Genomic DNA, 14,267 nt, shown 5'->3' on the forward strand with positions numbered 1-14,267 from the left:
GACAGACTGAGGGGGGAGGGGAAGAAAATGAGCAAATCATGTCATGAGTGCTGTTCCCGCCGCCGACCTGCCTACCGCATTGCAATTCTTCCTCCCTGCAGCAGGGGGCGGATGTGTGGAGTGGTCTGCCCACTCATTGGCCAATTCAGGCCGTTAACTAGTCAATTGAAATGAAATGAAAAAATGAAAATCGCTTATTGTCATGAGTAGGCTTCAAATGAAGTTACTGTGAAAAGCCCCTAGTCGCCACATTCCGGCGAGGCTGTTACGGGAATCGAACCGTGCTGCTGGCTTGCCTTGGTCTGCTTTCAAAGCCAGAAATTAGCCCTGTGAGCTAAACAGCCCCATTTACCAAGTTACCAAGATGGTAACTTAAGACCTCCTGCTGCTGCAAACCAGTAAAGTGGCGGAAGAGCTCAGCCCAAACTTTTGCGCCCACTCCCTCTCCCCACAAAATCCAACCTATAATGTGTGTAATTAATTTTATGATAACTTCACTGACAATAATCTCTTTGATATGAAGAAAATGCATTTGATTATGTGTCATTCCCAACTTTGCTGCATTGCACTGGGCTATCTGCCCTCACTTTCTTTAACTATATAGGTAACTCACTGTAAGAAGCAAGAACATTTAGAGTTATATCACTGTGTTATTCTATTCCAGACTTGGAAGTGGGTGCTTGGGCCGATGATACTCTATGTCTGTGAGAGATTCATACGACTGTATCGATCCCAGCAGAGGGTTGTCGTCACCAAGGTAGAAAATAATATATTGATACACGATGCCATGACTTTTATGACAAGTGGATGTTGTCATTCTTGATCCCCATTAATCATTCTCACAAACTATGTCCATAATATTTGGTGGTAAATATGCCTAAGTGATTAATCGCTATATTTAGTTTCCACGGAAGTTGCTACAGATACATTCTTTCATAAAGGAATAAAATGTATATTTTCCTATATTTATTTTCTTTCTCTCTTTAGGAATTTTACATGTATTCCTCCTGAATTTCTGCGATGTTGGTCTTAAGCCAGCTTCTCAGAGGTGCTCAAATGTGGACAGGAGATTACCGGAAGTTGGCAAAGTGCCAGGCTCAGACGGGAAACTGGCATGGAACTCTCTAGTTGCACAGAATTCACGGAATCTTGCGCCTGCACTGTGGGAGAGCAGGGCCTCACAGAGCCAGGAACCAGCTCCAAAGAGATCGGAGCACGATCTTTAAAGGGCACCGCCTCAATCTGCCTAATGGCCACCAGCCCTCAACACGAAGGTCTCGGGGGCTCAACTCATCCCCGACATTCATCACCGACAAACCCCCCCCAACATTTATTCCAGCAAACCCACCCCACCTCCAATATTCATTGTGGCAACCCCCCACTGCCACCCAAACAATCCTCGTCGGCAAGCACCCCCCCCCCCCCCCACTTTCAACATCCACTCTCCTTCCCACCAACCAAAGTATCACCCCCATGGGGCTTCCAGCACTGAGGGTCCACCCCCCAGCACGGTCACCAGCATGTGCAGTTGCAGTGCCAATCTGTGCCAGGGGAAAGTGTCAGGGAATGTCCCTCTATTCCCCCCCCCCTCCCTCGGGTCATACATGTATTCATATGTGCACCCAGAGGGATCCTCTCGACTGCCTCACGCCTGGCCAAACCTGTTGTAAACCTCAGCAGGTGTGACTATTTATTGATGCGGATAATTTGGCGGGGGTGGGGGGGGGGGGGGGGGAGGGCAGTTGCTAATAACATGGAAAAGTATTAAAATTTATTAAAATGTGGTTCACGTCCTTAGTGGTGAATCTTGTGATGTCACCGGAGGGGGGTTGGGAAAATCGGGAAACGTGATCTCTCCGGTGAGAGTCGTGTTTCACGATTCTCACAAGATTTTCCACCCTCGCTACCGATCCCTCAGGTGGTGAGTGCAGACACAAGATTCCCCCCTGTGTCGGTCATTGTTCTCTCATGCTGTGCAGAGAAGGATATTTCAAGAAGTTTTAGAGCCTTTCTTTGAGCATCTTCAAAGAGCCCATTTAAAGATCATTTGTTTGTAGTGATCTCTGTATGCGCATGTACATAAGAGGCTAATGCGTAATCAGTAGAATCAGATGATCACTAGAGAGCAGTACTAACAGAGGTATAAAAGCAACCTCCTTCTGTTCCCCGGCCTCTTTTGGGTGTATTGTGATGAGAGGATAGGAGTGTAGATCGGCTCAGAGTGTTAGTGTAGATAAACATAGTTACTGTATTTAGATCTTGTTAACCTTATTGCTAGTATTAATATTAAAGTAAAGAACTCATGAAATTATTGTTTTAGTTACTCAGTAAATCTTTTGTTATTACTGGATGATTTTGAGTCTTTCTTATCAAGATTCAGAAAACCTCATCAACAACAGTATTGAGTAACATATATTGCATTCAGTAGTATATCATAATATACTGCCAGAAGTGTCATACAATTTAAGCTCTGGAAATACTTACAAGTCAGAGCTCGCTCTGGCTCGTCTAAACAAATTTAGGCACTGAAGCATTGGCAATGGACACTCTGGCTATCCAAAAAAAAGTCTCCATCCAATTTAGCAATGGCTGAACAACTGTGTGGATTGGCTGCTAATGTGGCTAGGAAATCAATGTTAATTAGGTCCCATTCTGTCTTGAGCCTTTTTTCACAACCAGATCTGGTCTCAGTGTTCAATGTCAACATCCTCACCTTGATGATTAATATTCATAGGAATTATATTAAAATCAATAATGTGTTTGAATTCACTGTAATTTTTCTTCCAGGCTGTCATTCATCCGTCAAAGGTCCTCGAGTTGCAGATGCAGAAGAAGGGTTTTAAAATGCAAGTCGGACAATACATCTTCATCAACTGTCCATCCATCTCACAGCTGGAGTGGCATCCCTTCACTCTGACCTCTGCCCCGGAAGAGGATTACTTCAGTGTTCACATTCGATCAGTTGGTGATTGGACAGAGGGCATGTTTCAAGCATTTGGAGAGAATAAAGATGAGGCAATGAACCAATTACAACCAAGGTAGATTAAGGATAAACGCATAGAAAATGCAATCATCTTATGCTGACTTTTTTGACAAACACAGGTTAAATCATTGTGTCCATATATTTGTATTGTGAGAGAATCTATACTTTTGGATATTTGTCTGGATATTTTTATAAATTAGCACCTGTGATGGTGGCCTTTGGTTGATGGGAGATTGTAACATTTAAATATCCTGCCTCAGAGCAAGGCTAGGACTCTGTTGGGAGATATTAACAGGTCATTCAGATTAGTTTAAGAAACAGAAGGAACAGTTGCTCATGGTGAGCAATGGTTGGTCAGATGAAGCAACAACAGGAAGTTGCTAGCTTTGTCCTGCTGGGAAGTTTGGGATTAAGAGAAGCTTTATCAGCCCAGTGAAGCTGAAGTGAAGAGCAGCCAATTGCTCTGTGAAACCCGGAGTTGGCACAAAGGAAACCCCATTTAAGCAGTGGGATTATACTTAGAGTAGCTAGAGAACTGGAATCGCGCTGGTAACTAAATGCTGGGCTGCAAGCTCATGAATCCGGTGGAATACAGTCTCGGGAGAAGAGATTGAGCAACTGGGAGGCAAGCAGTCATTAGGCCATTCTGAATTGAAGTGGGAGAGCAATCAGAGGCTATGTTGTTGAAAAAGGAGCAGAATTCAATGAAATGTTTATTTAAAAAAAAGAAAAAGGAGCAGAAGTCACTCAGGAGGAAGACAGATTTTAAAGAGCTTTTGTGATTCACTGATGCCCGGGTGAGTTGCTGAAAAAATCCAGGAAACCCAATTTGGTTATGTCCGCCATTTAATGTGCAGTTTGTGGTGTGCACGATTACAATTAGCCTGTTCATTCGTCTTTACCTCATGTTAATTCTGGATATTGGACAGTAAGATAGATAGTGTTACTATCCTTTGTACAGTAAAATCTCTTCATTTTGTCCCTAATTGGACTGTTACAAATTTTTGGCTCTTATACAAGATCGTTACAAAATTTTGGCGTCTGTTCTTGAATCAGAACAGTATATACAAGAAATAAGAAAAAGTTTTACATAGAAGCACGAACTTTATACTGTATAAATATTTGGCCCAATTGATCTTTACGGGTGTTTATGCTCCATAGGAGCCTTCTCCCAACCGTCTTAATTTAACCCTATTAGCATCAGCTAGGTAAGAGCATCGTCTCTTACCTAGCTTCCTTTTAAGGGGTCTGATTTTATGTGCTCGGGGTGGGGGGGGGGCATGTTTCCTGTGGGGTGCACATAAAATGGGGTGGGCGCCCACATTGTCAGGTTTCTGCCCACCCTGGAACTTAATCCCCATATGGGTGAAAGGCAGGCACCAAAATCCAAAATTCCACTGCCCCCCCTCCCTAATACTCATGGCCCAAGGACCTGGAGTTATCTGCTCCATGAATCCTAGTCCATGGGCTGCTCACTTCAGCTGCAGTCCTAGCAGCTGCCACTGACACCTTCCTGGCACTGCTGGATGGAGTTGCCAGTCAGATTGGCCGGCAGCTCCAGACGCCAGAACCAGTCCCACTAGGTCCTGGTTAATCAATGCTTTATTATTGCAGAGCTGGTTGGTGTGGCGTCAGTCGCCTTCACACCAACATGATTGCCAAGGGTGGGGGCAAGCTATGTATTATTCAGCTCAATGTGACTATGCTAGACTGTGTGAAATATTTCTGCATGTATCAACTTATCCTGGCAAGTGCTATGCGCCTCTTCATTCATTCTAAGTATTCTATCAGCCCTGAGGGCACATAACATTTGATTTTGGTAACTTGCACATCGGTTATTCTCAGTTACATAAATATTACAATAACCTCCTTACGACTTCTGTCGCAAACACGTGGAGAGTACCATGAGGTAAAAATAAGATCCACAATAAAACTGCATTTGCATCCAAAAGTGGAAGAGAAGGATTGACGGTTTTGGACCTCGGCCCAATTGCTCTACCCAATTTCTGATCAATATCAGTGTGTAGCCTAAAACTATCCAAACTATCAACAACCTCATCAATTTTTTTTGTCACCTGCAAACTTACTAATTATACTAATTCGGCATTCACATCCAAGTCATTAATGTCTATAGCAAACAGCAAGGGTTTCAACACTGATATCTGCGGTTCACCGCTGGTCACAGGCTTCCAAACACAAAAATCATCCTCCACCCTTTGCCTCCTATTAACAAGCTGATTTTGGATCCAATTTGCCAACATGCCTTGGATCCCATGGGCTCTAACCTATTGTACCAGCCTTCCATGTGGGACCTTGTCAAAGGCCTTACTGAAGTCCATGTAAACCACATCAGCCGCACTGCCCTCATCAATATATTTAGTTACCTTTTCAAACAACTCAATTAAATTAGTTATACAGGATCTCCCGCCAACTGACTATCCCTGATCAATCCCTGCCTTTCCAAGTGTTGATTAATCCAGTCCCTCAGAATGTTTTTTCAATAATTTCCCCGACCACTGACATTAGACTGTAATTACCTGGCTTATCCCTGCTGCCTTTTATAAATAAAGCTAACACATTAGCTATCCTCCAGCCATCCGCCACTTCACCTGTGGCCAACGAATATTTAAATATCTCCGTCAGGGCCCAGCAATCTCCGCTCTTGCCTTCCATAGCAGCTTGGGATTCATCTCCTCGGGCCCTGGGGATGTGTGCCTCTTTATGCCCGCTAAAACATCTAATATCTCATCCTTATTAATCTTAACATGCTCGAGAACTTCACTGCCCAAACTGAAATCTCCAGCTCCCATGTCTTTCTCCTTAGTGAATACAGATGAAAAATAATAATTTAATTATCATTTGCTCATGTCCTCTGGCTCTCCTCACAGATTTGGTCCCTAATGGGCCTCACTCCTTCCCTGGTCATCTTCTTACTCTTAATATATTTATAAAATGCCTTGGGGTTTTCATTAATCCTATCTGTCAATGATATATTGTGGCCCCTCTTTGCCCTCCTACTTCCTTTTTTAAGAGCCCTCCTACACTTCCTATACTATACTCCTGAAGCGCCTCCCCCTTTTTAGCACTCTATACCTCCCACATTCCTCCTTTTTTTCTTTATGAAATCCTTGACAGCAAGGGTTCCCTGAATTTTCCACCCTCGCGCTTCACTCTGAGAGGAACACATTGGCCTTGAACTCTGACTTTTTAACTTTTCAAAGGCTCCCACTTTCCAAATGTAGATTTACCTGCAAGTAGCTGCTCCCAGTCTACATTTGCCAGATGCTGTCTAATGATATTGAAATCGGCATTCCCCGGTTTAGACATTTGGGCCGAGATTCTCCGAAAATGGTTCTATGTCCTCACGCCCGCCGGAAAACGGGCGCGAATCACTCTAGTCTTTTTTCAAAAAGTCCGGAGTGATTCTCTTGTTCTAAGAGGGCTAGCAGGGTCCCGGCATGCTTCTGCTGCTGATTCGGAGCCCTGCAATTCCGGCCGCGGGTCCGTGCAAGCGCGCGGTGGCCGGCCGCAGGTCCACGCATGTGCGCGGAGGCTGTTTTCACACTGGCCCCCGCACAACATGGTGTAGCCACACAGCTGGCCACCCCAGACCCCACCTGCCTGCCGATTGGTAGCCCCTGATCGTGGGTCTGGCTGTCGCGAAGCCCCCCTCCCCCCCCCCCCCCCCCCCCCCCGGAGTCTGGTCACCCTGCCCCCCCAACCAGGAAGGCCAGCGCGGCCGCGACTCCGAGCTCCCGCCGGATGAAACCATATGGCAACCACAGCGGCGGAACTTGACCAGTCGATCACGGAGAATCGCTGCGGGGGCCGCTTTCAACGGCCCCCAACTGGCGTCGCGTCGACCACACACACGCACGGCTGGCTGCGATTCTCTGTTCTGTGGAGAATTGCGTCCCCGCACTGCGGGTCTAAGACTCCATTCTCTGCCCCCCGCGCCGAGCGCAAATTTGGCGCGAGGCTCGTTGAATCCCGGCCTTGATTTCTGGACTTTCCTTATCACTTTCCATAATGACTTTGAAACTTACAGAATTATGGTGACTATCCCCAAAATGCTCACACGTTGGCACTTCAACTACTTGCCCAGCTTCATCTATGAGGACTAGGTCTAGCCCTGCCCTATCCCGAGTAGGACCATCTACGTACTGGCACAAAGAGCTCTCCTGGATGCATTTTTAAAATTCCACTCCATCTGATCCTTTCACACAAGGGTGATTCCAGTTAATGTTGAAATGCTGAAGTGGAAATCCCTGATTACCATACCCCTATTCCTCTCCCAGCTCTCTGTGATTCACCTACATGTCTGCTCTTCTACCTCCCTCTGACTGTCTGTTGGGAGGCCTGTAGTTTAATCCCAGCAAGGTGATCGCCCCTTTTTTAGTTCTAAGCTCCACCCATATGGCCTCATTTGAAGAGCCTTCTAAGGCATCCTCCTTCATTACTGCAGTGATGGCCTATTTTTAATCAAGAATGCAATGTTCCCTCCTCTCTTACATCTACCTCTGCCACGCCTGAAACCTCTATACCTTGGAATGTTGAGTTTCCAGTCCTTTCCTGCCCTTCTTTCAACCATGTCGCAGTAATTGCAACAATATCATATTTCCACATGCTGATCAACACTCATCTGCCTGCCTTACCAGACAGGCTCCTTGCATTAACATAGATGCAATTTTGCCTTCCAATCCTCCCATGTGCCTTAACATGCCCATGTCTTCTCTGTCTGCTGGACCGACCTAGTTTTCCTTAAATTTGATTGAACCTCGCTCCTAACAACATCCACTCTGTATCCCACCCCCCAGCAAAATTAGCTTAAAACCTCCCCAACTGCACAAGCAAACCTCGCAGCAAGGATATTGGACCCGTTCCGGTTCAGGTGCAACCCGTCTAGGTTGTACAGGTCCCACCACCCTAGAAACTGTCCTAATGGTCCAAAAATCTAAAGCCCTCCCTCCTACACCATGCCTTTAGCCACACATTCACCTGACCTACCTTCCTATTCCTGTACTCAGTAGTGCGTGGCACCGGAAGTAATCCAGAGATTACAACCTTAGAAGTTCTTCTCTTTAATCCACTACCTAACTCCGTACATTCCTGTTGCAGGACATCATCTTTTTTTCTACCCATGTCGTTGGTACAACTGGCTGCTCCCCCTCCCTCTTCAGAATGCCGTGCAGCCACCCTGTGATATCCCTGACCCTGGCATTAGGGAGGCAACATACCATTCGAGAGTCTCATTCGCGACCACAGAAACACCTGTTGACTCCCCTTACAATCGAGTCCCCTATCGCGAAAGCTCCTACAGTCTTCTTCCTCCCTTGCTGTGCAGCGAAGGCAAAGGTGTGCCACAATCATAGCCGCTGCTTCTTTCCCCTAAGAGGCTACCCCCCAAACTGTATCTAACACAGGACATCTGTTGGTGAGGGGGCTGACCACAGGGGACTCCCGCACTACCTGCCTATGCCTACAATGTCCTCAGCATCACGGATGCTCCATAGGGAATCCATCTGAAGCCCCAGTCATTCAATGTGGTCATTCAGGAGCTGCAGTTTGACACGCATCCTTCACACATGGTGCAGGACTCATTGATGCCTTGGAAGCCAGTAGGAGATGCATCAGTAATACCTATCTCCCAATTTCTGATGCTATGAACCTTTGTTCTAGAGACTAGATGAGTTGTAGATAACAAATTGAGGAATATTAATCATGACCATGGGATAAACTACAGCCAGTCCATCTCATTGTTCCCAGGTATGAATCCTGGTCGATGTATCAAAGGGTGAAAACAATTCATAGGAAGTAATTTTGGAAACAACTAGCATTTATACCAAGATGAATAATAAGTCACATACCGAGGGTTTTTTTTTAGGAGAACCAATTCATTTCGAAAATATCCCCCATTTACAAACAGCCTTATGTAAGTGCTGTGCATCTTTGCTATACAAGGCGGATTTGTGATAGCAAATCAGCTAAGGGGTTCCATGCAGAATGGAAAACATTAAAGTCTCCGCTTAGGTGTATTTGCAAGAGATTTTGGATTAATAGACATGTACTTTGCATTCACTGTGAATTATTTCCCTTTTGTCCAGGATCGCAGTAGATGGCCCTTTTGGTACAGCTAGTGAGGATGTCTTCCACTATGAAGTCAGTGTCCTTGTTGGAGCTGGCATAGGAGTAACTCCATTTGCATCCATTCTCAAGTCCATTTGGTATAAATATGAAAATTGTGATGCTGGACTGCGAACGAAAAAGGTACATTGTGTTTTATAAATTCATACTTCTCCACCTTATACTTCCTTTTCCCAATTTCCTTATACCCAAGCGGTTAGTTGGCCTGAAGGCACTGACTTTTTACAAACACTGTCAGTGGCTACTTGACTGGAGAGATACAGTGTTAATTGAGTTTCCCCCCCCTTTCTCTGCACCCCATCTCCCTCTTCAGTTGTGAAAGCTCTCCAACATGTTGGGCAGACCCCTCAGTGGAGTGTTCTATCCTTCCTAATCTACCCCATCTCAGAGCAGAACACTTTAGAAAATGGGTAATGCTGTTCCTCACTCCTATCCAAAGGGAACACGGAAGGAATTGATCAGAGTGAAATAAAATGAATACTCCAGTATGATGCTGAAATATTCCAGCTTCATTTTGAATAATAATTGCCTCACATCCGTTTGTAGATTTACTTCTTCTGGATCTGTCGAGAGACCCAGGCATTCGAATGGTTTGCTGATCTCTTACGATCACTCGAGAGCCAAATGGAACAATTGGGCAAACGTGATTTCCTCAATTACAAACTCTATCTGACTGGCTGGGATAGCACACAGGTACTGTATTTAAAGATATAACTCATTGTCAATGACCAAGTGATAAACAAACACCATGTAGAAGGATGTAACTATACTAGTTATTAATAGGCACGCACTGCATTAATGGTAATCCAATCTTATATATTTTTAATTTAAAAAAACACGTGAAACATATTTCCAAATGTTTGAGAAGCCACCTTTGTCCTGGTTTCAGAGTTAGATGTTAAAAGGTGACATCCTCAGTTAGCCTAGTTGTTCCCGGACTCCTTGCTGACTTTAATGGAGCAAAGGGAGTAGCTTGAAAGAACCAATATTCAGTGAACGAATGTCACATTTCTTTGCTTGTTCTCCAGAAACAGTCAAAGGTGATCGTTTCAGTGCAGAATCCAGCCACAACACACTGGAAGGGTATGCTTGCAAATCTGCAGCCCTTTGCACAAACTCATAAACTCTAGCATGCTACTGTGGAAAGGGAGGAGAAAGGACAGTATCCGTTTAATTATTGGCTATCGTTTTCTTTAAACATTTACACCAACTTCTCTTTTCGTTTCATGTCTTTGTTCTCACAGGCCGCTCATGTAAAGGTGCACATCGATAAAGAGACTGATGTGGTGACTGGACTCAAACAGAAAACACACTATGGTAGACCCAACTGGGATAAAGAGTTTCAGATGATTGCACAGACAAACCCCAAGTAAGTGGGGAAATCATAGGCAATATCTTCTAGTGAATAACTATCCCGTAGCCTCCGCCTCCAATAAAGATTTTCACTTGATTGATTATTTCTGAAATTCACGGTAAAAGATTTAACAAGGATTGAAAAGCTCTCATTTCTTATATCTGATATTTATCATTTTCTTCCTGTTCAGTATGTATCCATTCTGTGCAGGAAGTCTGATCTCACCAGCTTCTCCAGGCTGATTGGGCGAGACTAACTAGGGTTGGAGAGTGACCATGACAGGTCATAAAGTAACCAGAGATAAGATTACTTTGGGACAGGCAAAAGTGATCGTGTGAAAGTGTACGTGTGGGAATGAGAGTGACCAGAGATGACTGAGGGCCAAGAACAAATGAGAGTGACCAGGGGAGCGCAAAAACTCGTATTATTCTCCTCTGTTCCTGTAGAATAGAGATGAATGGCCTTGTTCCAGGCAGCACTGTACAACGGTATTTGTAAAACCAGTCCTTAATCACACCAAAACTAAAGGTGAATTTTGTGGTTTGGATCACATGTAGCCATTACTTACTTCAACGGGTTGTAATTAAGCGACAAGCTCCAAATATCAGGAAATGATGAGATGCAGCATGGGACAAATATGTTATTTTTTATGTTGCTTATAATTCTCTTATTAACACAAGATGGACATTTGAGGAACGCAGTACATCAGCACTGTGTTGTGCCATATTTTAAAGGTGGACATGTTTTAGCACGCAATCTGTGTGCAGAGTTTTCAATTCTAGATCTATCCCTGTGGAGGCATATTAATGCCATCTATTTCCCGATGGCAAAGAGTGAAAAAAGCAGACATAGTACACCCAGGTTGATCTGGTTCATTTCCTGATGACCAGTTACAATGTAATACTGTTGGGGGCTAACAGCAGATATGACAATCACGATCTGTACAAGAATACAGAGCAAAGTGGAGCAAAGTGGAGGAAGTTTTGGGACAGGAAATGAGAAAGAAAAATCGAACAATTTAAAATAAACTCAGGCTTAGTTGTAGAATTCCTGCATTATTGATTTACTGGATAAAAATGTGAGCTCCCTTGTCAGTAAAATAGTTCCCCGGGTCAGATGTAGGGCATGTTAGTTGAAGAGCAAAGCTGCTTTGAGCACTATTTTAACAATGTTATAGTTATAATAGTTATAATAATGTTGTGTTTATTACATTGATTGGAAGCTGTAAACAGAAAATGCAGATTAGATTTTCATGCATAATCTTTCATCAGAACTGAAATCTAAGCAATAAGCAAACATATTAGGGTTGAAAAAAGTGCAAAATACAAAATATTGGAGGATGGAAATGGAAAATTCTGAGCAGTAGAGTTTTCCAGTCCCAGAGGACAGATCAATAGCCTGGAGAAAATCCCATTGTCAGAACTATTGATGGGTTAACACAGGGGTGGGCAAACTTTTCCGTGCAAGGGCCACATTCAGAAATTCACAATTTTAAAGGGCCGCATAGTATATTAAGTAAAATAATTAATATTTTAAATAGCCAAAATAAAAGGTATTTAAAGAAAAAAAAGCACATTTATTTGAAAAACAAAGTAACTCAGTAAGTAACAGAACAATGTCAATGAGAATGATGCATCTGACTGCAGTCATTTACCAGTTTGTTGAAATCAGGTGTCAAGTTGCTTGTGCTGATCCTTAACACTGACAGAAGCACCGCCTAGCCGAGTCAACGATAAAAACGCGCGTAGTGGGGTGGATGAGTGGGGCTGCCTTATTGGTTGGTTTAGTTGGGTGTGCGACCAATAGGAGTCCAGGTTACAAACAATAATAAGGCTTATTGTTTGTAACCTGGAATAATTATTGAATAAGCGCATTTACTTCAGCGGCTTTTCCCCGGCGGCTTTTCAAAAATGCCGGTTATGATTCTGGGCACCTCATTGGCGGGCCGCATAAAAACCTTTGTCGGGCCGCATGCGGCCCGCGGGCCGTAGTTTGTCCACCCCTGGGTTAACACCTTCAATGTCAACTCCCCTCTTCTCACAGATGTATACAGACCAACGCTAAATCACCAACAGCCCATTGCAAAACAAAGCAGGGATACAACTAAATGCTTAACTTACTAAAGGCATTGCTCAAAGCAGAGGGCTGTTGAATGCCCTTGATTAAAAGTACTGTCACCAATATTTGTCTTCTTACTGGCTGTTAAAATATTGAAGACTAAAGACAGGGGAGGAGGTGTGGGAAGTGGAGTTACAGTGGTGAGCCACAATGGGGGTCAGGATCACAATTGGACAGAATGGAGGTGTTCGGCATAATTGTCATCTGATCTGCAGAACAGCAAAGGCATTGGAAATGGGGCTAAGGTTCCTTTCAACCATTGTTGAGGCAAAGCTTTAACAGAGGAAAAGGTGGGACATTTGGCACTGCAAATGGAGTCTCTCATTATAAACCATTTTATGGGTTCCTTGAGTTAGATTATCAATTTTTTCTGAATGCAATTTTGTACCGTTTGTGCTATTGAGTGGTGCCCACTGCATTCCGGTTAAATCTTATCTAAACGCATTTCACATGTACCCTTATATCCTGATGAAAGAGCAAATTTTGTTTAACAAATTTCAACTGAATTGATACCTGATTTGCAGAAATGAATATAGCATTCAAAAAAGACAACATGTGAAATGAATAACTTATGAATTTGTACCTTTGCAGAACAACTGTTGGAGTCTTCCTGTGTGGACCACAAGCTCTGGCTAATGTTTTAGAACAATGCTCAAACAAGTACTCTGAGGTCAACCCTTTGGGAGTCCATTTCCATTTCAACAAGGAGAATTTCTAGGTTTGAGATCAAATAATGGAAGAATACTGAAGAGACAATGCTTACATTATAAGGCATTCCCCTCGCAATACTAAAGATGTGACATTAAAGTTTTGAATACATAGAAGCGGACCATCTTTAAATTCACTGGAGAATTCCAGCCTGCATGTCTAATCATCAGACTGCACATTTTCCCATTAACTTTAATGGGTGAAGAAGGATCGAGGACTGACAAAGTTAAGGTGTGCATGATGAGCGCTACTGTCATCACAATACGATATTCACAATGCTCAAAGGGAATGTTATGATGGATATGTTCACTAAAAATATCGGGTGGGAGTTTCTAGTCCTGCCACCATGGGATCGTCGTAGGTGGGATGGAAAATTTGGCGGACCAGCCAAAGGTCCACTAAATCCGGGCAAGAATTTCTGCTCCTTGGGCAGGTGGGACCAGAAAAATCCGCCTTGATTTTTAACTCTTTATTTTTGTTCATATATCCTCTCAAACCTGAATTGAAATGGAGGAAGTTCAAAACCACACTAACTGGTACCAAAGATGACCTTGGCCAGGTCATGTTTAAGCACAGTGGCATAATCATCACTGGGGTTGCACTTAGTACTAGACCGGCTACAGCACCCTGGAAGTTCAACTAACTTTTGTAATGTAATAATAATAAATGTTACACTTATTTAATAAAAGGCTAATTGTTGCCGTCTCCTCAATTTAATTAACTTAAAAACAGGGGCATTTTCAATATCAGACAAGAACCACAGATAAGTGATGTGATATGTTAATGATAAAACAATGATTTGCATCATCAATTCATTAGGAGGCTTGATTCATGTACTGATTTAGGAGTCGGCATGCTTGAATAGAGTATTGGATACTGGTTGTAATGATTCAAGCAGTTGACTGTGAATTTTGCTCTGGCTTCTTCAAATTTTAAATTTAGAATAGAGAAAGGAGAGGA

At 43.5% G+C, this 14,267-nt stretch overlaps 1 protein-coding gene across 1 annotated transcript in view; it reads left to right on the forward strand.

The window, feature by feature from the left end:
- Positions 1 to 14,006, forward strand: part of nox1 (NADPH oxidase 1) — a 34,292-nt gene extending 20,286 nt beyond the window's left edge. Inside the window, exons 8-13 of the mRNA XM_038775714.1 lie at positions 665 to 757; positions 2,788 to 3,038; positions 9,088 to 9,250; positions 9,674 to 9,820; positions 10,372 to 10,496; positions 13,191 to 14,006. Coding sequence (XP_038631642.1) covers positions 665 to 757; positions 2,788 to 3,038; positions 9,088 to 9,250; positions 9,674 to 9,820; positions 10,372 to 10,496; positions 13,191 to 13,317 — 906 coding nt within the window. The 3' untranslated portion in view covers positions 13,318 to 14,006. The remainder of the gene's footprint in view (positions 1 to 664; positions 758 to 2,787; positions 3,039 to 9,087; positions 9,251 to 9,673; positions 9,821 to 10,371; positions 10,497 to 13,190) is intronic.
- Positions 14,007 to 14,267: the final 261 nt, after the last annotated feature.

The sequence above is a fragment of the Scyliorhinus canicula genome, chromosome 17 (genome assembly GCF_902713615.1).
Source record: "Scyliorhinus canicula chromosome 17, sScyCan1.1, whole genome shotgun sequence".
NCBI classification, from domain to species: Eukaryota; Metazoa; Chordata; class Chondrichthyes; order Carcharhiniformes; family Scyliorhinidae; genus Scyliorhinus; species Scyliorhinus canicula.